At 39.5% G+C, this 23601-nt stretch overlaps 2 protein-coding genes and 1 pseudogene across 3 annotated transcripts in view; 2 read left to right on the forward strand and 1 right to left on the reverse strand.

Annotated features, from left to right (window-relative positions):
- LOC131310515 (putative pentatricopeptide repeat-containing protein At1g13630) overlaps positions 1-23601 on the reverse strand; it is a 68656-nt gene that overhangs the window by 30639 nt on the left and 14416 nt on the right. The window lies entirely within an intron of this gene.
- LOC131310520 (UDP-glycosyltransferase 89A2-like) lies at positions 5-22781 on the forward strand (annotated as a pseudogene).
- Positions 20045-22547, forward strand: LOC131310521 (UDP-glycosyltransferase 89A2-like). Its single transcript, XM_058337581.1, has one exon. The coding sequence runs from the start codon at positions 20991-20993 to the stop codon at positions 22395-22397; it is 1407 nt and encodes a 468-aa protein (XP_058193564.1). The 5' UTR covers positions 20045-20990; the 3' UTR covers positions 22398-22547.

Here is a 23601-nt window from a genome sequence, read left to right on the forward strand (position 1 = left end):
CTCACGCTCTGTCCCTCTCCCTCTGTCTCTCCAGAAAGACACAATCACCATGTCTAACTCCACCAAATCAGTTCACTTCCTAATCTTCCCATGCCCAGCTCAAGGCCACATTCTCCCACTCCTAGACCTAACCCACCAACTAGCCCTCCATGGCCTCACCCTAACAGTTCTAGTCACACCCAAAAACCTCCCCATCCTAAACCCACTTCTCTCAGGACACCCATCAATCAAAACCCTAGTCCTCCCCTTACCCCACCACCCATCTCTACCTGCCGGCGTCGAAAACATCCGGGACATCGGAAACTCCGGCAACGTTCCGATTATGAACGCACTGGGAAAGCTCCATGACCCAATTACCCAGTGGTTTAAGTCCCACCCTAATCCCCCTGTGGCCCGCATCTCTGATTTCTTCCTTGGGTAGACCCTACACCAAGCCAACCAACTTGGTATCCCTAGAATTGCTTTTTACTCATCTGGGGCATTTTTAACCTCTCTGCTTTACTTTCTATGGCTGAAAGTCAAAACTGTCCGCTCTTTACCCGCGGTAAATTTCCCCGATTTACCGCGGTCGCCATGTTGTGCCGCGGAGCATCTACCTTCTCTGTACCGGGTGTACAGAGAGTCCGACCCGGACATGGTGTTCCTTAGGGATGGGCTTCTTGCAAGTACTAGGAGTTGGGGGAGTATTTTCAATTCATTTGATGGATTGGAGGGAGAGTATTTGGATCACTGGAGGAAGGAAACGGGTCACGGGCGGGTTTGGGGGGTCGGTCCGCTTAGCTTGGTGGGTGCGGATGAAGCGATAGGTCGGGTCAACCCGGATCAGAATTCGGGTGGTGGTGTATTGTGGCTTGATGGGTGTCCTGATGGGTCTGTGGTGTATGTGTGCTTTGGGAGTCAGAAGTTGTTGAAAAGGGACCAAATGGAGGCCTTGGTTTCCGGGCTTGAATGCAGTGGAATCCGGTTCGTTTGGGTTGACAAGTTGGTATCTGCCCAACAAACGGCTAATGGGTACGGTGTCATTCCGGACGGGTTCGAGGACCAGGTATCTAGGAGGGGTATGATGGTAAAGGGGTGGGCCCCACAAGTTTTGATACTAGTCATCGAGCCGTGGGCGGGTTTTTGAGTCATTGTGGGTGAAACTCGTTGTTGGAAGGGGTAGTGGCGGGTTTATGATACTGGCTTGGCCCATGGAGGCGGACCAATTTGTGAATGCCAGACTTTTGGTGGAGGACATGGGAGCGGCAGTTCGCGTTTGTGAGGGTGCGGATTCAGTTTCAGACTCGGTTGAGTTGGCTCGGACAATTGCCGAGTCATTGAGTGGGAATACTGCCCAAAATGTTAAAGCAAAGCATTTGAGAGACAAGGCAATAGAAGCAGTTAAAGTAGGTGGGAGTTCTTGGAAGGAATTAGAGGCTCTAGTGAGAGAATTGGCCCAACTCGGAAGATAAACACTTGCAAATTGAGCCTAAATAGAGTACTAGGGTCAGTGTCCAACTATGTAATGGTAGTGGCCGAACTGTTTAGTTTTCTTAAAAAAATATGTATTTATTTTTCGACTTTTGAAAAAGAAATAAGAATCCTTGGCCCAACTTTGAAAGTGAACGCTTGCAAATTGAGAGCCTAATATAGAGGTAGAGCAGCAAATGAACCGAGTTGCTCGCGAGTGGCTCGCAGCTCGGTTAGTTAGTGACTTGTTCAAACTCGACTCGGAAGTTATACAAACAAGCTCGAGTCGATTTTTTCAGCTCGTTTACAGAGCTCGAGCTAGGATCAGCTCGGCTCGAGTCGGCTCGCGAGCCGGGATATATACACTTAAGTTTATGATTTTTATTGTTATTTCATAATTTGTTTTTTTCGTTTTCAGTTTACAGTCAACCAAGGTAGGCAAGAGCACATGCACACCAATACACCCCCCGCTCCGTAGGAAAATGAAAGATATATATCTTCACAATTAAAATATTTTTGGTTATATTAGGCCTATGCGAGGATATATATATAGATATTTCATTGGTCCGTTGAGGCTCGTGAACAAGCTCGAGCTCGAGTCAAGCCAAGGCCCGCTCAGCTTGAGCTCGACTCGTTAAGTTTTTACTGAGCTCGAACTCGTGTTCGTTAAAAACTTACTCCCTCCATCCCGATTTGTTTGTCCCCTTTTAAACTTTTTGAGAGCATTTGACCTCTCAAAGAATTGGCTATAATTTTCAATTCGTAATGTTTTTAATATGCAATATGGATCTTGTTTGATAGGTCTCAATTAGTTTTATTATACAAATTCTTCAAAATCATAAAAAATATTATAAAATATAATATATAAGTATATTTTTGAAAGACACGTATTTCGACAATTGGACAAACAAATTGGGACGGAGGGAGTAATAAATAAGCTTGAACATAGTAAAACTCGGCTCGGCTCGTTTGCAGCTCTATACAGAGGACTTGGGTGACCCAACAACTAATAGCAGTGGCCGATATTTCTTAAGTGGTCTAACGGCAAACAATTGCCTGTGTTAGTACCTGTTGTCCAACTGCTTCAAATTGTCGGTATTAGGATGCCAATTGTTCGACTCGACTCGACGACTCATTTCGTTTATGGACATTATTTTTTCTGTTTTTTTTATACATCAACGAGGGTAAGCAAGTTAGTTCACAAGAAGTTTAGATGCCCTGAACCCACAAACATTCACGACGAGGTTCGAATCCTAGTCTCCCACATCGGAAGAAACAGAAGATGCCGACTGGGCTAGAGTCCATTGTTCTTATTTGCCCCATTAGACTAAATAAAAGTACATATAAAAAGCTGTCCCCTCCTTGACGACTTGTATAATATGCTCTTTTCAATGAACCTCTTTATCTATGAAACCAAATAAAAAAAGGTGCATAAAATAGATGGAATCAACGTGGTAAACCACAAAGATAAATACTACTCCATCCGTTTCAAAATGAGTGATTTTTTTGAGACTTCGTGCCATTTTTAAATGCTTATATCTTTTAATTTATGAAGTTTTATGTGATTTTGAAAACTTTGTTTAATAGAACTAATTATAATTTATTAAATAAGATCCATATTGCATATTTTTTGACATTCACATTGAAAGATATAAGTAATTTAAAATGACATGCTTTTTCAAAAAGGTTACTTATTTTGGAACAGAAGGAGTAGTTGAGGTTGACTAGGAGGAAAAAAAAATAGTAAATTAGAGGCCGCCCCCGTTTTCTAGCCTCGGTTTGAAACCAACCCTGAAATGTTTTTTCCAAACCTAGATAGGCTCGGGTATGTTGGTTCATGACTTTTCTGTCCCTCACCATCACACTCTCACTTTCTCTCTCAAACTACACCCACCAGTTCTGATAAAAAAAAAAACTACACCCACCAGTTCTTGGCGAAGCCTCCAATGGCAAGATTGACGACGACAAGTTGGACGAGAATGACGAAGAAGACTTCCACCGCCGCTGCCTTCGCTGTCACACCACCACCACTGCTCTTTCCGACGCCGACTATTACTCCTTCGCCGCTCTCGGGGAGATCATGATCGCCAACTGGACAAGGAGACATCGTGAAGTTAAACTCCTCTTCATCAAACCAAACAGAAAAATTTTGGACCAAATTTCTGCAACAAATTGTCCAACGTCGATGGTAAAATTTCACACTTCGACTTAGATCCATTTTCAACAGTTCAGAGTAGACGGCACGTCGCCAAATTAGAAGCAAGATGCGGTGACGGAGATCGACAAAGACGGATACGGCACCATTGATCTCAACAAGTTCGCCGACTTCTACCTCAAAAATAAATCCAACGGGCTCGAAATAGTTGGATTATGATGCATATGTAAGTATTTTGACATGTATATTAGAAGGTAGAATAGAATTGCTTTGCTTTGCTTTTCCTTCAAGATAGTTGAAAAATTGGGAAATCCGAGCAAAGTTGCAGTAAAAGCTATGGCTATGATTGATTGTTATAGTGGTATTTCATAGTATATAGAAATGTATATGGCAATTGTATGCGAACCGTGTATGTAAATTGTGTATGCGAATTGTGAATTGTGTATGTGAACTGCGAATGTGAACAGTGTAGTTAGCTATGTGAATTACATAGTTCACATATGTGAATTGTGTATTTTTGGTATATGGTGAGGCTATGAGAATTGTCTATTTTTGGTTATTTTTGGTATAAGGTAATGTTATGTGAATTGTGTATTTTTGTTCGTTTGTGTATTTTCTATGAGAATTGTATATTGTCTATGAGAATTGTGTATTTTTTATGAAAACTGACTATGATAACTGTGTATTTTCTATAAGAATTGGGTATTTTTCATGAGAACTGTGTATTTCTATAAGAATTGTGCATTGTTCATGAAAAATGTCTATGAAAGTTGTGTATTTTCTATGAGAATTCTGTATTTTAGTGTGTAGTGAAACATAATGAATTGTGCCTAGTTCTCATAGATACAGTTCTCATAGACACAGTTCTCATAGACACAGTTCTCATAGCTGGGGCTGCAAACGAGCCGAGCCGAGCCGAGTTTTAGAGTGTTCGAGCTCGGCTCGGCAAAAATTTAGTTGGCTCGAGCTCGTGACGAGCTGCAGAACTCGAGCTCGAGCTCGGCTCGATAAGTATTTACGGAGCTCGAGCTCGGCTCGTTCGGCTCGTTTATGAAACAAATATATATAAATATATATATATAAATAAATATAAATATGTAAAAATATATATATATATATATATATATATTATATAATCGAGCTCGCGAGCCAATTCGAGCCGAGTTTCGACTAGCTCGAGCTCGGCTCGTTTATGAAACGAGCCCAGGACTCGAGCTCGAGCTCGGCTCGTTTTTGTCTTGAACCGAGCCGAGCCGAGCCGTTATCGAGCCGAGCTCCGAGCCGCTCGCGAGCGGCTCGGATCGTTTGCAGCCCTACTCATAGCCAATTCTCATAACCAATCTCATAAATAGTTTTCATAGACAATTCTCATAAAACTGTGTATTGTTCATGAGAACTGTGTATTTTTTTATGAAAATTGTGTATTATCCATGAAAACTATCTATGAGAACTGTGTATTTTAGTGTATAGTGAAACTATGTGAATTATGTATTTTCTATGAGAACTGTTCCCAGTTCTCATAGACAAAGTTCTCATAAACAAAGTTCTCATAGACAGTTCTCATAACCAATTTCATAGACAGTTCTCATAGCCAGTTCTTATAGAAACAGTTTTTATAGACAATTCTCATAGAAATAATTTTCATAGGAACAATTTTTATAGAGTCAATTCTCATAAAAACAATTCTCATAGAAAATTTTCTCATAGCAAAGGATATTTTTTTAATCTTACATAATTTCATATTCAATATGGATCTTGTTCAGTAGATATCGTCGAGTGGGTTATATCTACAACAAAATATATGACTTTTTGAAATTTAAATAATGTTTTAATGGTGCACTAATGCTTATGGAGCACTAGATATACAGTTCTCATAGACAGTTCTCATAGTCAGAAAATTCTCATAGACAGTTCTCATAAAAACAGTTCTCATAGAGACAGTTCTCATAGACAATTTTCATAGAAGCAATTCTCATAGGGACAATTCTCATAGCGAATGATATTTTTTTAATCTTACATAATTTTATATTCAATATGGATCTTGTTCAGTAAATATCGTCGAGTAGGTTCCAAAAATGTAATTTTTTTTAAAAATGAATATCTGCAACAAAAGATATGACTTTTTAAAATTTAAATAATATTTTAATGGTACACTAATGCTCATGGAGCACTGGATAATTTTTCTATACTAGATGCTCTCTAACTCCGTGCGCGCTGATGCGCTTGAGGAAGGCAGGGACATGGTTGGAATAAAAAATATAAATAATTGTACGGGACTAAATTAGATCCAAACCTAATTTTTAGGGCCAACCTAAAAATTCCCAAAAAAAAATGCCCCTAAAGTACAGAAATTTTAGAGTCCCCACCATCGTTATTAAATAATTGATGTCTAACAAATACTACTCACTCATCTGGTTTCAATTGGAATCGTTGTTCCATGCAGAGACCAAATGGGGAGATTTACTTCATTGACCTGGGCCACCACGACCGAGCTACAGAGAAAAAGCTTCTATGCCTTCTCGCTTATTAAGAAGGATGGGCGAGCGTAACAGCTAACAGTAGTATGTGGCAACACTTCCCTTAATTCCCGGATTCATTCTCGTCTTGATCCACCATGGAATTTTGGAAATCTACAAAAACTCCTTGCGTGGCGGTGAAGAAAGAACGAGTGGCGTGACGCGATCTACTCAATTAATAGGGTTCGTGGATGATTTGACCTGAACAGGCCAATTCCTCACCTTTTGGGAGACAGCTATTCAGGAGAGTGGAATGAGGAATGCACTGATCCCGGGTGGGCGAGGGAATGGTCTCTTATTTAAAGTCCAGTATTTTATTTTGGGTTGTTTTTTAATAAGTGTCCATTTTGAAAAGTTAGGAGGTAAAAGTTGGTGTATTGTCTATTTTGTCCCTAAAAATATATTTCATTTTGAAAAGTTAGTGAGTAAAAGTGTAATGATGATGAGTAAATAGAGAAAGTGGATGAAAAGGTTGATGTGAAAGGTGTAATGATGATGTCTTTTTAATAAGTTGGAGTTACGAAGTAGGACACTTAAAAATGGACGGAGGTAGTACAATTTTTGACATAATTAATTGCCTCGGTGTGAACCATCAACCATCGTAGGGCTAGAGATATTATCGTCATGATCGATCCGAACCATCTCATGTGTTCCTCGAGCTCCTTATTTCTACAACAAAAAAAAATTCAAATTGATCATATATTGATGGCCACAATTAGATAACATATCTTCTTACAGAAATCTTCAAGTAAGGATATTAAAATAAGGACCTTATATGCGGACCTCCCATTTCTCGCCTTTCCCGATCTGATATCGATGATCCGAGCCGCTCAATGTGATCAGAACGTGATTTTAAGGGTATCCGCGAGAAATTGGCAAAAAAAATGACCGGGAAGGGCTTGATTTAAGTAGTTTTTATTTGAACCGTTAGATAAAAAAATAAACAAAAACTGCTCGGATAAAGCCCTTTCCGGTCTTTTTTTTTGCTGATTTCTCACGGGTACTCTCAAAATCAAGTTATGAACATATTGAGCGGCTCGGATCATCAAAATTTGATCGAAAAATAGAGGTCCGCATTTTATTAAAATAAGGTAGTCCTTATAAGAAGGGGACTCTATCTTCTTAATAAATAAATAGTTAGTATGAGTCAAGAATAAACTGTAAGATGTATATATCGCAGTACGAGGCGGTTCCGGAAACACCTATAAAAACATTTAAAATAACACCTTATAGTTCTCAATCAAGTTTTGATGATTCGAACTGCTCAATGTAAACATGATGGCTTTGTTCGGTTTCCTTTTTTGCCCCTTCCATCTTTGCTTAATGACCATTCGGTTCCCAATTTTGAGATAAAATCTGGTACTACTCACTTCACCTAACACCCATTTACTGCTCCCTTTACAACGTATACCTGCAACAATGGCAGACAAATGTCGCGCCTCTTCAACCCCCACCCCCCCCCCCCCCCCCACCCCCCAAAAAAAAAAAGAAAAAAAAGAAAGAAAGAGTACACACCTCCGACTCCTCTGGCTAGAGATTGGATTGGACTTGGCCTTATTTTTGCTATAATTTTCTGTTTGGGTTTGGTGGTAGCTATTATAATAATGGTACTTTGATGTGGCCTTGTGGTTGTCGTCCTTATTTTAGATTCTCTATGTTTGTCTTCCAACTAAGTATTGTGTATTTTTTAATTATCGCTTAAAATTTTAATTAATTATGTTATTATATTGCATGGTTGCATGTAAATTTTCGAGTTTCTCTTGAATAAAATCGTAGCATTTATTTACATATCAATTGGAGTAACCATTTGGCAATACAAATAGAAAAATTCAAATTCGGTCATGATCATAGACCTTTTTCTTTCGCAATACCAACCAGAAAAAAACGAGAAAGTACAAATTCAATGGCCATAAATTTTAATTTGTTTCTAGTTTATGACTCAATTGAATTGTAATTTGTTCCTAATTTAGGTTAGCAATTTGTCCAAAATTGATTTTTCCTGACATTTGGTCTGAAAAACCACTATGAGTTTTTTAGAAAAACCAGGCCAATTTGCGTGCACTTCGATAAATTACTGGAAATTAACATCTTTTTTTTTTGAACGGCGAAGATTTTTTTTTTATTGATATAAAGTAAGTGAATACGCAAATAGTGTAGTAAAGAAATTAGCAACTCACGAAATTATGCAGAACGCCATTCACAAAAGGGAAAAAAAAAAAACCCCACAAAGTCTCTATAGCTCTACAAAACAGAAGAGATCATTTAACAAAAACATGGTGAATAACAGAAAATACCTCTCTAGATTTTGGAGGAAGTGTATACAAAATAGAAGAGAGCATTTTAACAAACACATGGTGAGCAACAAAAAATACCTCTCCCGATTTGATTTTTTCCGAGGGGTTTGACTGTTGAGGAGGAGTGGACGGTCCTAGTGTTCGGCAATCTAAGGGGGGGAACCCCTTCCCCGAAGATAGTCAACCCGCAAGTGAGGATAAGTCTCGTAGAAAGGAAGTAAAGAGAATTGCTTTTCCCACTTCTTTGTTTTCACACACGTAGAGAGAGAGAGAGAGAGAGAGAGAGAGTTGCGAATTTGAATTTCGATTCTTTTTTCCTCTTAGACAATAGATTGCATTTATGTAATAATATGATGGGCAAACGTGGATGTTTTCATAAAATGTGAAGAAATACATCTCAACTCTTAAATACCTTTCTGTTTTATAATACAGATGGCTTCCCCAAAAAAGTAAGTGGGTGTTTGGCAGCTCCTTTTGTCCACTTCTCATTTTCTCCTTTTCCTATTCTGGCTGTTTGGCAGATTGAGGCAGAACTCATTTTGTCTCATTTGCCAAGAATGACTTCTCAGATTTGAAGAATAGAGTAGGGAAGTGAAGGAAGTGGGGGGGCTGCTGTGCCCGATTCTGGGCCCACTCTGATCTCGCTCCGATGATCGGAATCGTTCACTTTGTAGAGCTCATCGAGTAGAACAACCATGCAAAAAATCAGCTTAATTGGATATCATTAAGTGCCTGATCAGAGCCCATATAACTCTCGGTCCATGAGTTACAGTGGATTTGATCCAGTGTTTCGGATCCATTCTTTTCAAGATAAAAAGGTTCCGATCAGGCACTTAATAATATCCAATTAAGCTAATTTTTTGCATGGTTGTTCTACTCGACGAGTTCTACAAAGTGAACGATTCCGATCATCGGAGCGAGACTGGAGTAGGCCTAAAAACTGGGCCCAGCAGCACACTGGGGACAGCAGCCCCCCCTCCTCCGAGAAGTGAAAGAGAGGGAAAGAGGAGTTTTCAGAAATGCTATTAGCAAAGAAAAAAACAAAGAAGACAACAAAGACCTACCTGGCACTAAAGGGGTCCCACCATATGGTCCCCACTTCTCCCAGCCCCAAATTGCTAAATTCAAAATTTTTCGAGAAAATTTGACCGGGAAATTTATCCCAAATTGAAAACCAGGACCAGCTATGTTTTCTCTCTCCTAACCCCCAAACCACAACCAGTTTTATTCTCTCTATACTCTCTGTGTCACCAATCACCACCACCACCACCTCCGATGCCGACCTCGAAACCACTGACACCGATACGACGTCGCCATTGCCAGCCAAAGCAACATCGACGCCACCACCGAAGCCACCATTTTTTTGTCACTCAATTCAATGCTCATGTCAAGGTTCTTCGGTCTGATAACGGCACCGAATTTATAAAAAATCTTTTGGCTGATTTTACTAGTAACCAAGGAATTATACAACAAACTAGTTGTGTTGACACTCCACAACAAAATGGAATTGCCGAACGCAAAAATTGTCATCTCTTGGAAACTACTAGATCTCTCATGTTTCAGATGCATGTTCCCAAAAAATATTAGTCTTATGGTGTGCTTACCACTGCCTATCTCATCAATCGACTTCCAAGTCGTGTCCTTGGGCATAAGTCACCTTTGGAAACTCTTAAGCAACGCAAAATTGATCTTTCGCACATTCGTGTCTTTGGGTGTTTATGCTATGTTCGTATCCATGCCTCTCACAGAGACAAACTAGATGCTCGTGCAACTAAGTGTGTTTTTCTAGGTTGCTCCTCGACTCAAAAGGGAAACAAGTGTCTTGATCCTCACAATCAAAAGATGTTCGTCTCTCGTGATGTCCGTTTTTTCGAAGGTACACCTTTTTTTCAGAATCCAACCGGTAACCCGCTTGAGGGAGAGTGTCTAGATGATTTCATTCCTATTTCTATTGTTGACACAAATCCTATTGATAGTCCACAAGGAGATGCTTCACCTGAAACTTCCACCGTGGCTCCTCCTGTTGAAGTTTCTTCCCCTGATGAAGTTGCCCCTTCTATCTATGTGCCACCACAACGTCGATCTTCTCAAGTAAGTCAGCCTCCAGCTAAAATGCAAGATTTTTATACCTATCATGCTTCAACATTTTCCATTCAAAATTATTTGTCATATGCTAATGTGTCTCATTCCTACACTGCTTTTTTGAGCTCTATTATCGATGAGCCCACTAGCTTTCAAGAAGCCAATAAGCAATCAGTTTGGAGAAAGGCTATGAAGGAGGAGCTTCTTGCACTTGATCAAAATAAAACCTGGAAAATTGTTCAATTGCCGGAAGGAAAGAAACCTGTCAGATGTAAATGGGTGTATAAAATATCAGAGCGATGGGACCATTGAGAGACATAAAGCAAGACTAGTTGCCAAGGGGTTTACTCAAACTTATGGGGTGGACTACAAAGAGACATTTGCTCCGGTTGCCAAAATGAACACTGTTCGTGTTCTTTTGTCTGTTGCTGTTAATTGCAATTGGCAATTGTTCCAAATGGACGTGAAAAATGCATTTTTGCATGGAGACTTAGAAGAGGAGGTGTACATGTCAATTCCTCCAGGGCATCCTCAAGAAGATCAAAAACATTTGGTGTGCAAATTGAATAAAGCTCTTTATGGACTCAAACAGTCGCCGCGAATGTGGTATGCAAAGCTTAGTGTGGTTCTTATGGAAAATGGTCTTCAAAGAAGCTCAGCCGATTCATCTTTGTTTGTGAAACGTGCTTCCACTGGAACTACAATTGTTTTGGTATATGTAGATGACATAATCATCACAGGAGATGATATGAGGGAAATAACCAAATTGAAATCCTTTTTGCACAGCAAGTTCTCTATTAAAGACTTAGGTATCTTGAAGTATTTTTTGGGGATAGAGATTGCTCACTCGAAGAAGGGTTTATTCTTGAACCAAAGGAAGTATGTTTTGGATTTGTTGAAGGAGACTGGAAAATTAGGTGTCAAACCTGTTGAAACCCTTATTGATAGTTATGGGAAACTTGGGAATGAGGGTGAACTCTTGACTGATATTGGTCAATATCAGAGGCTTGTTGGTAAGCTAATTTATTTAACTATTACTCGCCCCGATATCACTTATGTTGTAAGTCTCGTAAGTCAATTCTTGCAGGCTCCACGAACTAATCATTTGAATGCAGTGCATAGAATTCTTCAGTACTTGAAATTTTGTCATGGTCGTGGCATATGGATGAGAAGAAATGGGCACACACAGATTGTCGGATATACTGATGCGGATTGGCCAGGTAATCCAATTGATCGACGCTCTACTACTGGATATTGTACTTTTGTTGGAGGGAACCTAGTTACATGGAGAAGCAAAAAACAAAATGTCATAGCTCGTTCAAGTGCAGAAGCCGAATATAGAGCCATGGCATCTACAACTAGTGAGATAATCTGGCTTCGAGCTCTCTTACATGATTTGGGTTTTGAATCTCCTCAACCAATTGAGTTGTTCTGTGACAATCAAGAAGCGATTCACATTGCGTCTAATCTAGTATTTCACGAAAGAACAAAGCACATAGAAGTTGATTGCCATTTGGTGAGGGAGAAGGTACAAGCTAATATAATTAGCATGCCATATGTTTGTAGTGCCGATCAGTTAGCCGACATATTTACTAAAGGCTTGCCATCAGTGAAATTTCATGAGATCTTGTCCAAGTTGGGCTCGATTGATATCTTCGCACCAACTTGAGGGGGAGTGTTGGTGGAAAAGGAGGAAAAATATGTTCATATTTGGTAACAGATTATTTGGTGATTATGTTGCCTATTATGTGAAGATTGGATGCTTATCTTACTGCTTAAACCGTGGGATTAATTCCCTTGAATGCTCTCATGTAATTGTATTTATATTGAGGGTGCCCTCTTACAGCAACCTATGAATAAGAATTCTCCTACCTTCTCCCGTGGATGTAAGTCACAATCTGTGGATGAACCACGTAAATTACTTCTTCTTTTTCCATTTCTTCATAATATGTTTCTTAAAGGGTGAAATGATCAGAAATTCACCTTATGAGAGAGAGAGAGAGAGAGAGAGAGAGAGAGAGAGAGAGAGTTGGAAGTCGGACAGAAAAAATGGTGACTTCGGTGGTGGCGTCCGTGTTGCTTTGGCGGGCGATAGCGACGTCGTACTAGCGTCGGTGGCTTCGAGGTCGGCGTCGGAGGTGGTGGTGGTGGACCTGGTGGTGACAGAGAGAGTAAAGAGAGAATAGAACCGGTTGTGTTTCGGGGGTTATGAGAGAGAAAGCATAGCGGGTCCTGGTTTTCATTTTGGGATAAATTTCCCGGTCAATTTTTTCCCGAAAATTTTGAATTTGGCAATTTGGGGGTGGGAGAAGTGGGGACCATACGGTGGGACCCCTTTAGTGCCAGGTAGGTCTTTGTTGTCTTCTTTGTTTCTTTCTTTGCTAATAGCCTTCAATCCTGCTACAAGCACAGCATTCTGTGCACAGAATGTGCACAGATTTTGTTGTGGGTCCCACACAAATCATCCAAGCCGTTCATTAAATGTAAAATATTTTTTCAAGGCTTCCCGTAAAAAATACGCTCAATCCAATACCTATAGATGCTTCATCAAATCATCTAAATTTTCATTCAGATTTTCGGATAATGAAAAGTTATATGATTGGATCGAGCACCTATAGGTATCGGATTGAGATTATTTTTTACGGGTACCCTTGAAAAAATGTTTTACATTTAATGAACGACTCGGATAATTTGTGTGGGACCCTTAGTTGGCCCCACAATAAAATCTATGCACAGATTGTATGTGTGTGTAGACTTTATGTTCTTTCTGGGGAGTTTTTCCTATTCTCCTTTTGGGAAAATTTCAAAATGACACCTGAACTTTCACGCCAATGTCACCGAAACACCTAGACTTCATTTTATTTCAATTAAACACCTGAACTTACCAAATCCCCAAAATGAGACATCTGTCGTTAGCCTCCATCCATTCCGTCAACAAAATTGCTGATGTGGCACACATCACCCGTTAATTAGCCCCATTTCACATGTGAGGAAGTAAAAGACATACACACAATCAAAACCTCACCCTTTCACTGCACTAGATCCATCGTCGCTTCCACTTCTTGAACCCTTCTAATTTCCACTGTTTTTCCATCAACCGAATCCACAATTTCTACCAAATTGGGTTCAATTTCTTCAACAATCCTTGATTCTGAACATTGGACTGGAACGCGATTTGCCTCTATTTCGACCACCGAAATTGCTCCTAAGAAACCTCATCAGTGGCGGTGGGAACTTCTCCGACTGGTCTAGTGAAAGGGACTAGATTGGAGGTTTGTGGGGTTTTGATTTATTTATTTTTTGATCCGTGGAGTTTTGATTGTGCGCACTATTAAAAGGTGAAGTAGGGTAGTGTTGGGATGTGATTGTGTGCATGTCTTTTACTTCCTAACATATGAAATGGGCCCACTTAACGGGTGAAGTGTGCCACATCAGCAATTTTTTGGATGGAATGGATGGAGGCTAACGGCAGATGCATCATTTTGGGGATTTTGTAAGTCCAGGTGTTTAATTGAAATAAAGTGAAGTTTAGGTGTTTCTGTGACATTGCAATGAAAGTTCAGGTGCCATTTTGAAATTTTCCCTCTCCTTTTTTCATTCTCATAGATGAGCCATGCGAAAAAACCAAAAAAAAACCCTCTCCATTGGTCACGGGATAAGTAGACAGTAGCCATGTCTGTTTTATTTTTTCTTTTAGTTCGTATGTAATTTTTTTTTAATAATGATAGTTCGAAGTTAACATCAGTTTTATTGCAATTAGTTCGATTAAACTTAATTTTTAAGGTGCGCCATAAAAAATAAAAACAATGTTGGAGGAAAGTAAGAACAAAAAAACGACTTGAAACAATGAACATAATCTTAAAAATTGTTCGAGACTTTCAATTAACGAAGAAGAAAGCAATTTCACAATAAAATTTTAAAAAAATTGATTAAAACATTATTCATACACATTATACACAATTATAAATAACAAGGGGCACATGGTAAAAAATTAACCCATAATTCATTTTCATCACATATCTCCCAAACGCTACTCCTTCTGCAAAATACATTCTGCACATATCATCCAAACACTCTACCAGATTCAAAATACATTCTAATCATAATCTAAAAAGTCAAAAAACTAAAAAGATGAAAATGAAAAGTAAAAAAGTAGGCTCCCAAACACCCCGTCTCCATTACTTTAATAGAGGATGTAATTAAGGTTGATAGAGAATGTAAGTCTCTACTAGTTTAATCTTTTGTAACACTTGAAATGGCCTCCAAAGTGAGATTTTGCATCCTAGATGCTTCTTTTTATTCATTATATGCAATCAATTTTAAGTTTATTGTTGGGTATTTATCATTAATTAGTGTATTTTAACTTTTACTAATGCATCTACAATATATGGCACGTAACCCGATATGATACGCAAAATGAAAAATTCGATACACGATATATATTCCGATTTGAAACCACTTTTAATACAGTTACGAACTAAAAAAGATATCTACACTCTCTCATGAACAGCTATGGGTCAGGTCCATTGAGAGCTGCTACGGGAATAGCAAGTTGTGCACAGACAACGCGCACAGCGCAATGTTGGACCGGTCTCAGGTTCTACAAAGATGATAGGAGCCAATTATTTTGTTCAAAATATTTTATTTAGGGTTTCCATAAAAAATTAGCTCAATCCGATATCGGTAAGAACGTTTACGAAATGTCCAACTTTGCTTCAAAATTTGGCCTGAATTTTGAAGCAAAGTTGGACATTTGTGAATGCCCTTATTGATATCGGATATAACTGATTTTTTATGGGAATCCTAAACAAAATATTTTGAACAAAATGATTGACTCCGATCATCTTTGTGAGACCCGAGACAGGTTCAAAATTGCGTTGTGTGCTCTGTATGTGCTCGGGACCCACACTAATGGTATCGAGGAAAGCTTCTGAAGAGTGAAGTACATTGCTTCAGGAGCACTGAAAACTCGAAAGTGGCCCCTCCACAATGTTGACGTCCAGTTTCGCTGTTTTTATTTTAGCTTAGAGCATTTCCAATCCATCTTCATTTCTCCAAAATAGAGAATGAATGTGACACATTGAGAGGAGATTTAGTAATTTATTTCCTTTTTTCTTCACTTTTTGTACTTTTTGGGAAAATTTTTGAGGGACCCATTGTCCTTTTTAGAGTTTTGAAGAAATTTTATACTCCAAATTTACTTTTGGTCCTCCATTTTTAGAGGACCAAATTTACTTTTGGAGGACCAAACTCTAAAAAGGACGGTGGGTCCCTTAAAAATTCTCCCAAAAAGTACAAAAAGTGGAGAAAAAAGGGAATAAATTACAAAGCTCCCCTCAATGTGTCACATCCATCTTCTATTTTGGAGAAATAGAGATGGATTGGAGATGCTCTTATTGAGATCATCAAGCAATTGAAATTTTGTATTGATGGGGTACTCATGAATAGATGAATATTACTCCCTCCATTCTATTTTAGTTGTCTATTTTCATTATTCGTGTCAATTTTCAATTCGCTTATATCTTCCAATATAAATTTTCAAAAATATGCAATATAAATCTTGATTGATAGTTTTTGATTAAATCTATAATACAAAGTTTTTAAAATTATGAAAAACATTGTAAATTGTGAAATATAACACGAATAACGAAAATGGACAAAAAAATGGGATGGATGGAGTATTGATTTATCTCGATACATATAACGGATTTGATATGTGGTTAGTTGACCCGTTAATTTTTAAAATAAACGACAAATAAATTATGCACCATTAGATTTGAAATAAAATTTCTCATTTGCCCCATTAGATTGAATGAAAGTACTTCATATAAAAAGGTATGCCCTCCTTGTATACCAACTTGTATAAATGTGCTCTTTTCAATTGTAACCCTTATCAAGTTTCTCCATAAACATTGTTGTAATTTCAAAAAAAGAAAAAGAAAGATAATATGCTTTTTCAATGAACCTCTTTATCTATAAAACCAAATTAAAAAAAGTGCATAAAATAGATGGAATCAACGTAGTTTAACTACAAAGATAATCCAAGTATAGGTTGACTTGGTTTTTTCCAATGAAGGAAAAATATATATGACTCTTTTTTTGAAAAAAAAAGAAGAAGAAGAAGAGGGTCATATAAAAATACAGAAATTTCAGAGTCCCCACCATCGATATTAAATAATATTAAATAATAGATGTCCAATAAATACTACAATTTTTGACATAATTAATTGCCTTGGTGTGAACTACAATTTTTTATTGTGTTCGCTTTGAGTCTCTAAAACCAACCTCTTTCTGTGCGTATAGTCTAAACTAAGTATTTTCTCCAATAATTACTCTCATTTCTTTATTTATTTATCAGCACTTATTATTCCAAAAAAATCCTTCGACATCCAAACCAAACAAAACTCAATGATTTTGATTATTAAGGTAAATTCAAAAAAGACCAACAAAATGGGCAAGCAAAACGGCACCGGTCCCTTAAGGGAGACCCATGAACCCTGTAGTGCGCTAATGCACTATGAATTTGTAGTGCACCATCAACCATCATAGGACTAGAGATATTATCGCTATGATCGATCCGAGCAATTCATCTCACAATGTTCCTCAAGCTCCTTTTTTCTAAAAAATACTAATCTAATTGATCAAATATTGATGACAATGATAGATAACATATCTTTCATAATAAATACTACTCCCTCCGTCCCTTTTTAAATGTCTTGCTTTGTAACTCCAACTTATTAAAAAGACATCATCATTACACCTTTCACATCAACTTTTTCCTCCACTTTCCCTACTTACCCATCATCATTACACTTTTACCCACTAACTTTTCAAAATAAAATCTACTTTTAGGGACAAAATAGACAATACACCAACTTTTACCCCCTTAACTTTACAAAATGGACACTTATTAAGGGACAGCCCAAAATGGAATACTGAACACAAAAAAGGGACGGATGGAGTAGATGGTTAGTATGAGTCAAGAATAAACTGTAAAATGTATATATCTCAATCATATACTAATTAATTATGAATTAATGTCTAATTAACTTGATTTGTGAATAATTGAAGTGCTCAACATACTTTATAAAATTACCTATTCAAATTATGAAGACGATAAATGATAAAAAAAAATTATGAAGATGATATCTCAAAGAATTCCATTGACACAATACAACCTGGAGTGCATTTGGTACATTAGCAACACTATAGCTATGAGAGGTTTATTGAGTGTTCTTGGAGCAATGTTTCACACCAATCACAACACACCACGTATTGTTTTGTTTTCTAATTAACCAAGTTCGGTTTGAATTTTAAGGGAGGTATTTGAATTTAATGAGTGGTGAGAGATAGATAAATTTTTTTTATTAAAAGTCGTGAACATAAACCCAAAACAAACAAGCCCGAGTTTCAGAGTTTTTACCAGTAACAACACGTATGGAGTAGTACCTAGACCTAGGTAACAGGTCGTGTTGGGTCAATCGAGTTCGTGTCACAAACCACCCAATCCGAACCCGACCCATTTAGAATTCGTGTTTCTCGAGTCGTGTCATTTTCGTGTTTTGTGTCATAAATGCTCAACCCTAACCCGTTAATTTTGTGTCCGGTTTGTGTCGTGTTATCGTATCCGTTGCCCAATTTTCAGATATACCATATATATATATATATATATATATATATATATATGTTCGTGTTAATGGTGACATAGATTAGTAACCGTGTTGGTCTTGTCAATTTCGTGTCTCGCGTGTTTAACCTGAACCCGACCCATTTAGAATTCGTGTTCTCGAGTCGTGTCATTTTCGTGTCAAAAATGTTCAATCATAACCCGTTAATTTTGTGTCCGATTCGCGTTGTGTTATCGTGTCCGTTGCCCAACTCTAATAGTACCAAATGACTTTGCCCGCGGAAGAAGAAGTACTCCTATTTTCTTTTTGGGCAAATTTCACTGACCTCCCTTGAGGTTTCTGACACGAACAGAAACCTCCCTTGAGGTTTCTGAAATGACACTGCCCTCCCCTCCTTTACCCCACAATACCAAGGGATCCCCCTGCCGTTACCTTTCCGTTAGAAAATGGATGGAAAAGGTGACGTTGTATTATACTTTTTACAATACCTATACTACTCTCATCAGACTCTTTACCCCTCTCATTTATAAAATATAAAATACAAACATCTCTACACTTTGTGCTCATTTCACTTTGAGATTTTGTCCTTATTTAAAAGGATTCATATTTGTTAATTTTCTGTCAAACTCTTGTGAATTATTGGTTCGTCTTGATAAGAGGAATTGAAAAAAGTAAAAAATTAAGACTTTTACCGAAAAAAAATTTGTGGGTTTGTTTGTTTGAATATTGAATTTCTCAAAATATTTGGTAAAAGTCTTAATTTTTTACTTTTTTCAATTCCTCTTATCAAGACGAACCAATAATTCACAAGAGTTTGACAGAAAATTAACAAATATGAATCCTTTTAAATAAGGACAAAATCTCAAAGTGAAATGAGCACAAAGTGTAGAGATGTTTGTATTTTATATTTTATAAATGAGAGGGGTAAAGATTCTGATGAGAGTAGTATAGGTATTGTAAAAAGTATAGTACGTCACCTTTTCCATCCATTTTCTAACGGAAAGGTAACGGCAGGGGGGTCTCTTGGTATTGTCGGGTAAAGGAGGGGAGGGCAGTGTCATTTCAGAAACCTCAGGGGAGGTTTCTGTTCGTGTCAGAAACCTCAGGGGAGGTCAGTGAAATTTGCCCTTTCTTTTTCCTCCGACAGACGTCATAGCATGACCACAGTCAACATACCTAATTAATGACGAACCATTTTACACCAAAATGACTTTCCACGCACTCTTTTTTCCTTGTCCTTCCAACTTTTTTTTCCCACGCAAGTTCTCACGGGTCAATTTACCCGTATTTTGGACTTATCACTAATTTTTTCACCGTTCTTGCCACAGAAAGTCTACACTTCCCGACCCATTTTCCTTATTGGAATCCCGACGCCCCTCCGGGTCCACTCCAGTCATCAGACGGCTGATCCGAGCCGTCCAAAAATTCTATAAAAAAAATCCGAGTGGGCTCTCGCGAAAATCAACGACATCTGACGTGTTTAGGTGGCCGATCCAAACACTCCATTTTTGTGTGTATATTTGTGAGCCATCCGGTGGCCGGAGTGGGCCAGGCGGAGCGTCGGGATTCCGATCGGGATTCCCCGGTCGGGAACTGTAGCTTTACTCTTCTTGCCACACTCTTGCGTAATTGCTCTGAAGAGAAGAATATAAAATTGGCTGCTGATTTTGTCACCTTTTTTTTTGTTAATGTCATTCACTTGCAAGTGTATTTTTGTACAAATACACTTGCAAGTGAATGACATTAACAAAAAAAAAAATGGCAAAATCAAAAATACATTTACAGGTAAGTGATGTTAAAAAAAAAAAAAATGGCAAAATCATTCCCCTTAAAATTTTATGAGAAAGTACGGAGTAAGTCTTTGGCCGGGCACACTAGTCAACCTCTTGGGGTTGATCTTCTATAACCCGTTTGGGCTCGGATCCTGTCCAGTTGACTTCAAACCAGTTTGGTCCAGTTTATGGACAAGATCCAGCCAACACACCTTCCCCAAAATCAAGGGCTGGGATCATCCCAGATCACACCCGACCCTTCTTCCCCCAAAATCAAGGGCCTCTCCCCCCCGACCGCTGTATCTCCGCCGCCGCCACCATTACCGACCACCACCAACACCAACCACCCTAGCGCCGGAGATATAGCGTAATGCCTCTTATCGCCTGAATTCGGTTTTCGTTCTGACCCTACTCGATTAAAACCCGACGTGTTGGTTTCATCCACTCGTGGAATGGATATGTTCAACATGGACGCCGGTCAATCAACCTCGATGATGTCGTTGGATTTATGGTTCGTGGGTTTGCCTCGAATTAGAAGTGGTTGGTTTCAATTTTAATGGTTTTCTACTAATAGGTGTACGGTTTCGAATCTGAAGTTGGAGATATGGATTAAGCATCAGATATAGGAGTTCGCATGTTTCAAATCTGAAGATGGAGATATGGAAATTGGGTTTCGGATGAATTTTTAATTTGCTTCACGAGGGAGTTCTTGAAAATGGGTCGCCGGAAATCGAACTCGCCGGAAAAAGGAGGTGCCCCTGCCGGAGTGGGTACAGGGAAAGGTGGGGCAGTGTCATGGCGGTGGTCGGTAATGGCGGCGGCGGCGGAGATACAGCGGTCGAGGGAGGCTGAGGGCTTTCATTTTTGGGGAAGAAAAGTTAGGTGTGATTTGGGATGATCCCAGCCCTTGATTTTGGGGAAGATGTGTTGGCTAGATCTTGTCCGCAAACTGGACCAAACTGGTTTGGGGGTCAACTGGACAGGATCCAAGTCCCCGTTTACAAGTACTACGATCCTCAATCCAAGCAGTCTCTCCCTCTCCCTCTCTCTCTTCCTCCTCCCTCTCTCTCTCTCTCTAGAAAGACACAATCACCATGTTTAACTCCACCAAATCAATTCACATCCTAATCTTTCCATACCCAGCTCAAGGCCACATGCTCCCACTCCTGGACCTAACCCACCAACTAGCCCTCCACGGCCTCACCCTAACAGTTCTAGTCACACCCAAAAACCTCCCCACCCTAAACCCACTTCTCTCAGCGCACCCATCAATCAAAACCCTAGTCCTCCCCTTACCGCACCACCCATCTCTACCTGCCGGCGTCGAAAACGTCCGGGACATCGGACTCTCCGGCAACGTTCCGATCATAAACGCACTGGGAAAGCTCCATGACCCAATTACCCAGTGGTTTAAGTCCCACCCTAATACCCCTGTGGCCCTCATCTCTGATTTCTTCCTTGGGTGGACCCTACACCTAGCCAACCAACTTGGTATCCCAAGAATTGCCTTTTACTCATCTGGGGCATTTTTAACCTCTCTGCTTAACTTTCTGTGGCAGAATATCAAAACTGTCCGCTCTTTACCCGCGGTAAATTTCCCCGATTTACCACGGTCGCCGTGTTTTGCCTCGGCGCATCTACCTTCTGTGTACCGGGTGTACAGAGAGTCCGAACCCGACACGGAGTTCCTTAGGGATGGGTTTCTTGCAAATACTAGGAGTTGGGGGAGTATTTTCAATTCATTTGACGGATTGGAGGGAGAGTATTTAGATCACTTGAGGAAGGAAATGGGTCACGGGCGGGTTTGGGGAGTCGGTCCGCTTAGCTTGGTGGGTGCGGATGAAGCGATAAGTCGGGTCAACCTGGATCAGAATTCGGGTGGTGGTGTATTGTCATGGCTTGATGGGTGTCCTGATGGGTCTGTGGTGTATGTGTGCTTTGGGAGTCAGAAGTTGTTGAAAAGGGACCAAATGGAGGCCTTGGCTTCCGGGCTTGAACGCAGTGGAATCCGGTTTGTTTGGGTTGTCAAGTCGGTATCTGCCCAACAAACGGCTGATGGGTACGGTGTCATTCCGGACGGGTTCGAGGACCGGGTATCTAGGAGGGGTATGATGGTAAAGGGGTGGGCCCCGCAAGTTTCGATACTAAGTCATCGAGCCGTGGGCGGGTTTCTGAGTCATTGTGGGTGGAACTCGTTGTTGGAAGGGGTAGTGGCGGGGGTTATGATACTGGCTTGGCCCATGGAGGCGGACCAATTTGTGAATGCCAGACATTTGGTGGAGGACATGGGAGCGGCAGTTCGCGTTTGTGAGGGTGCGGATTCAGTTCCAGACTCGGTTGAGTTGGCTCGGACAATTGCAGAGTCAATGAGTGGGAATACTGCCCAAAAGGTTAAAGCAAAGCATTTGAGAGACAAGGCAATAGAAGCAGTTAAAGTAGGTGGGAGTTCTTGGAAGGAATTAGAGGCTCTAGTGAGTGAATTGGCCCAACTTGGAAGATGAACACTTGCAAATTGAGCCTAAATAGAGGACTGGGTCAGTGTCCAACTATGTAATAGTAGTGGCCGAACCGTTAAAGCTTTTTTTTTAAAATAAGTATTTATTTTAAGACTTTTGAAAAAGAAATAAGAATCCTTGGCCCAACTTTGAAAATGAACTTGCAAATTGAGAGCCTAATATACAGGACTAGGGTCCATGTCCAACTATGTAATAGCAGTGGCCGATATTTCTATGTGTTCCAACGGCAAACAATTGCCTGTGTTAGTACCTGTGGTCCAACTGCTTCAAATTGCCGGTATTAGGATTCCAATTATTGAGCCAATTGTTCGACTCGATGACTCATCTCGTTTATGGACATTGTAATGTGATCTGTTTTTTCTGTTTTTTTTTATACATCAATGGAGGTATGCAAGTAAGTCCACAAGGAGTTCAGAGACTCTGACCCACAAACACCCACGACAAGACTCGAATTCTAGTCTCCCACATCGGAAGAAACAGAAGATGCCGACTGGGCTAGAGCCCATTGATAGATATGTGGTCTGTTGATCCTGTTAATTTTTAAAATAAACAACAAATATATTGTGCAGCATAAATATTGAATAAAATTTCTCATTTGCCCAGTAGACTAAATAAAAGTACATATAAAAAGGTATGCCCTCCTTGACGACTTGTATAATACTCCTATGCTCTTTTCAATGTACCTCTTTATCTATGAAACTAAATAAAAAAGGTGCATAAAATAGATGGAATCAACGTGGTAAACTACAAAGATAATACTAGTTGAGGTTGACTTGGTTTTTTCCAATGGAGGAAAAAAAAAAAAAAAAAAGACCCTAAAGTACAGAAATTTTAGAGTCCCCACCATCGTTATTAAATAATTGATGTCTAACAAATACTACAATTTTTGACATAATTAATTGCCTCAGTGTGAACTAGGCCTGTGAAAAAACCCGTTCACCCGCGGACCCGACCCAAAGGGTCTCAGGCGGGGTCGAACATATGGTTTGGTCGGGTACGGGTTTAATTTCTGTTAAAAATTAGATTTCGGTTTGGGGTGGTGCGTTTCTTACCCAACCCGACCAATTCATAAAGACTAAATTGGTTTTTAGTTGGATCCGACCCGACCCGACCTAAAAAATCGGGCTCGCGGACAGTTCTTACGCCTTGTTCTGTTTGGGGCCTAAAATAATGTTATCCGACCGGGGTC

The sequence above is a fragment of the Rhododendron vialii genome, chromosome 12a (genome assembly GCF_030253575.1).
Source record: "Rhododendron vialii isolate Sample 1 chromosome 12a, ASM3025357v1".
NCBI lineage: Eukaryota > Viridiplantae > Streptophyta > Magnoliopsida > Ericales > Ericaceae > Rhododendron > Rhododendron vialii.

Bases quoted from the DNA above. Each gene is read 5' to 3' on its own strand.
- LOC131310521 (XM_058337581.1), top strand. From the start codon at position 20,991: ATGTTTAACTCCACCAAATCAATTCACATCCTAATCTTTCCATACCCA.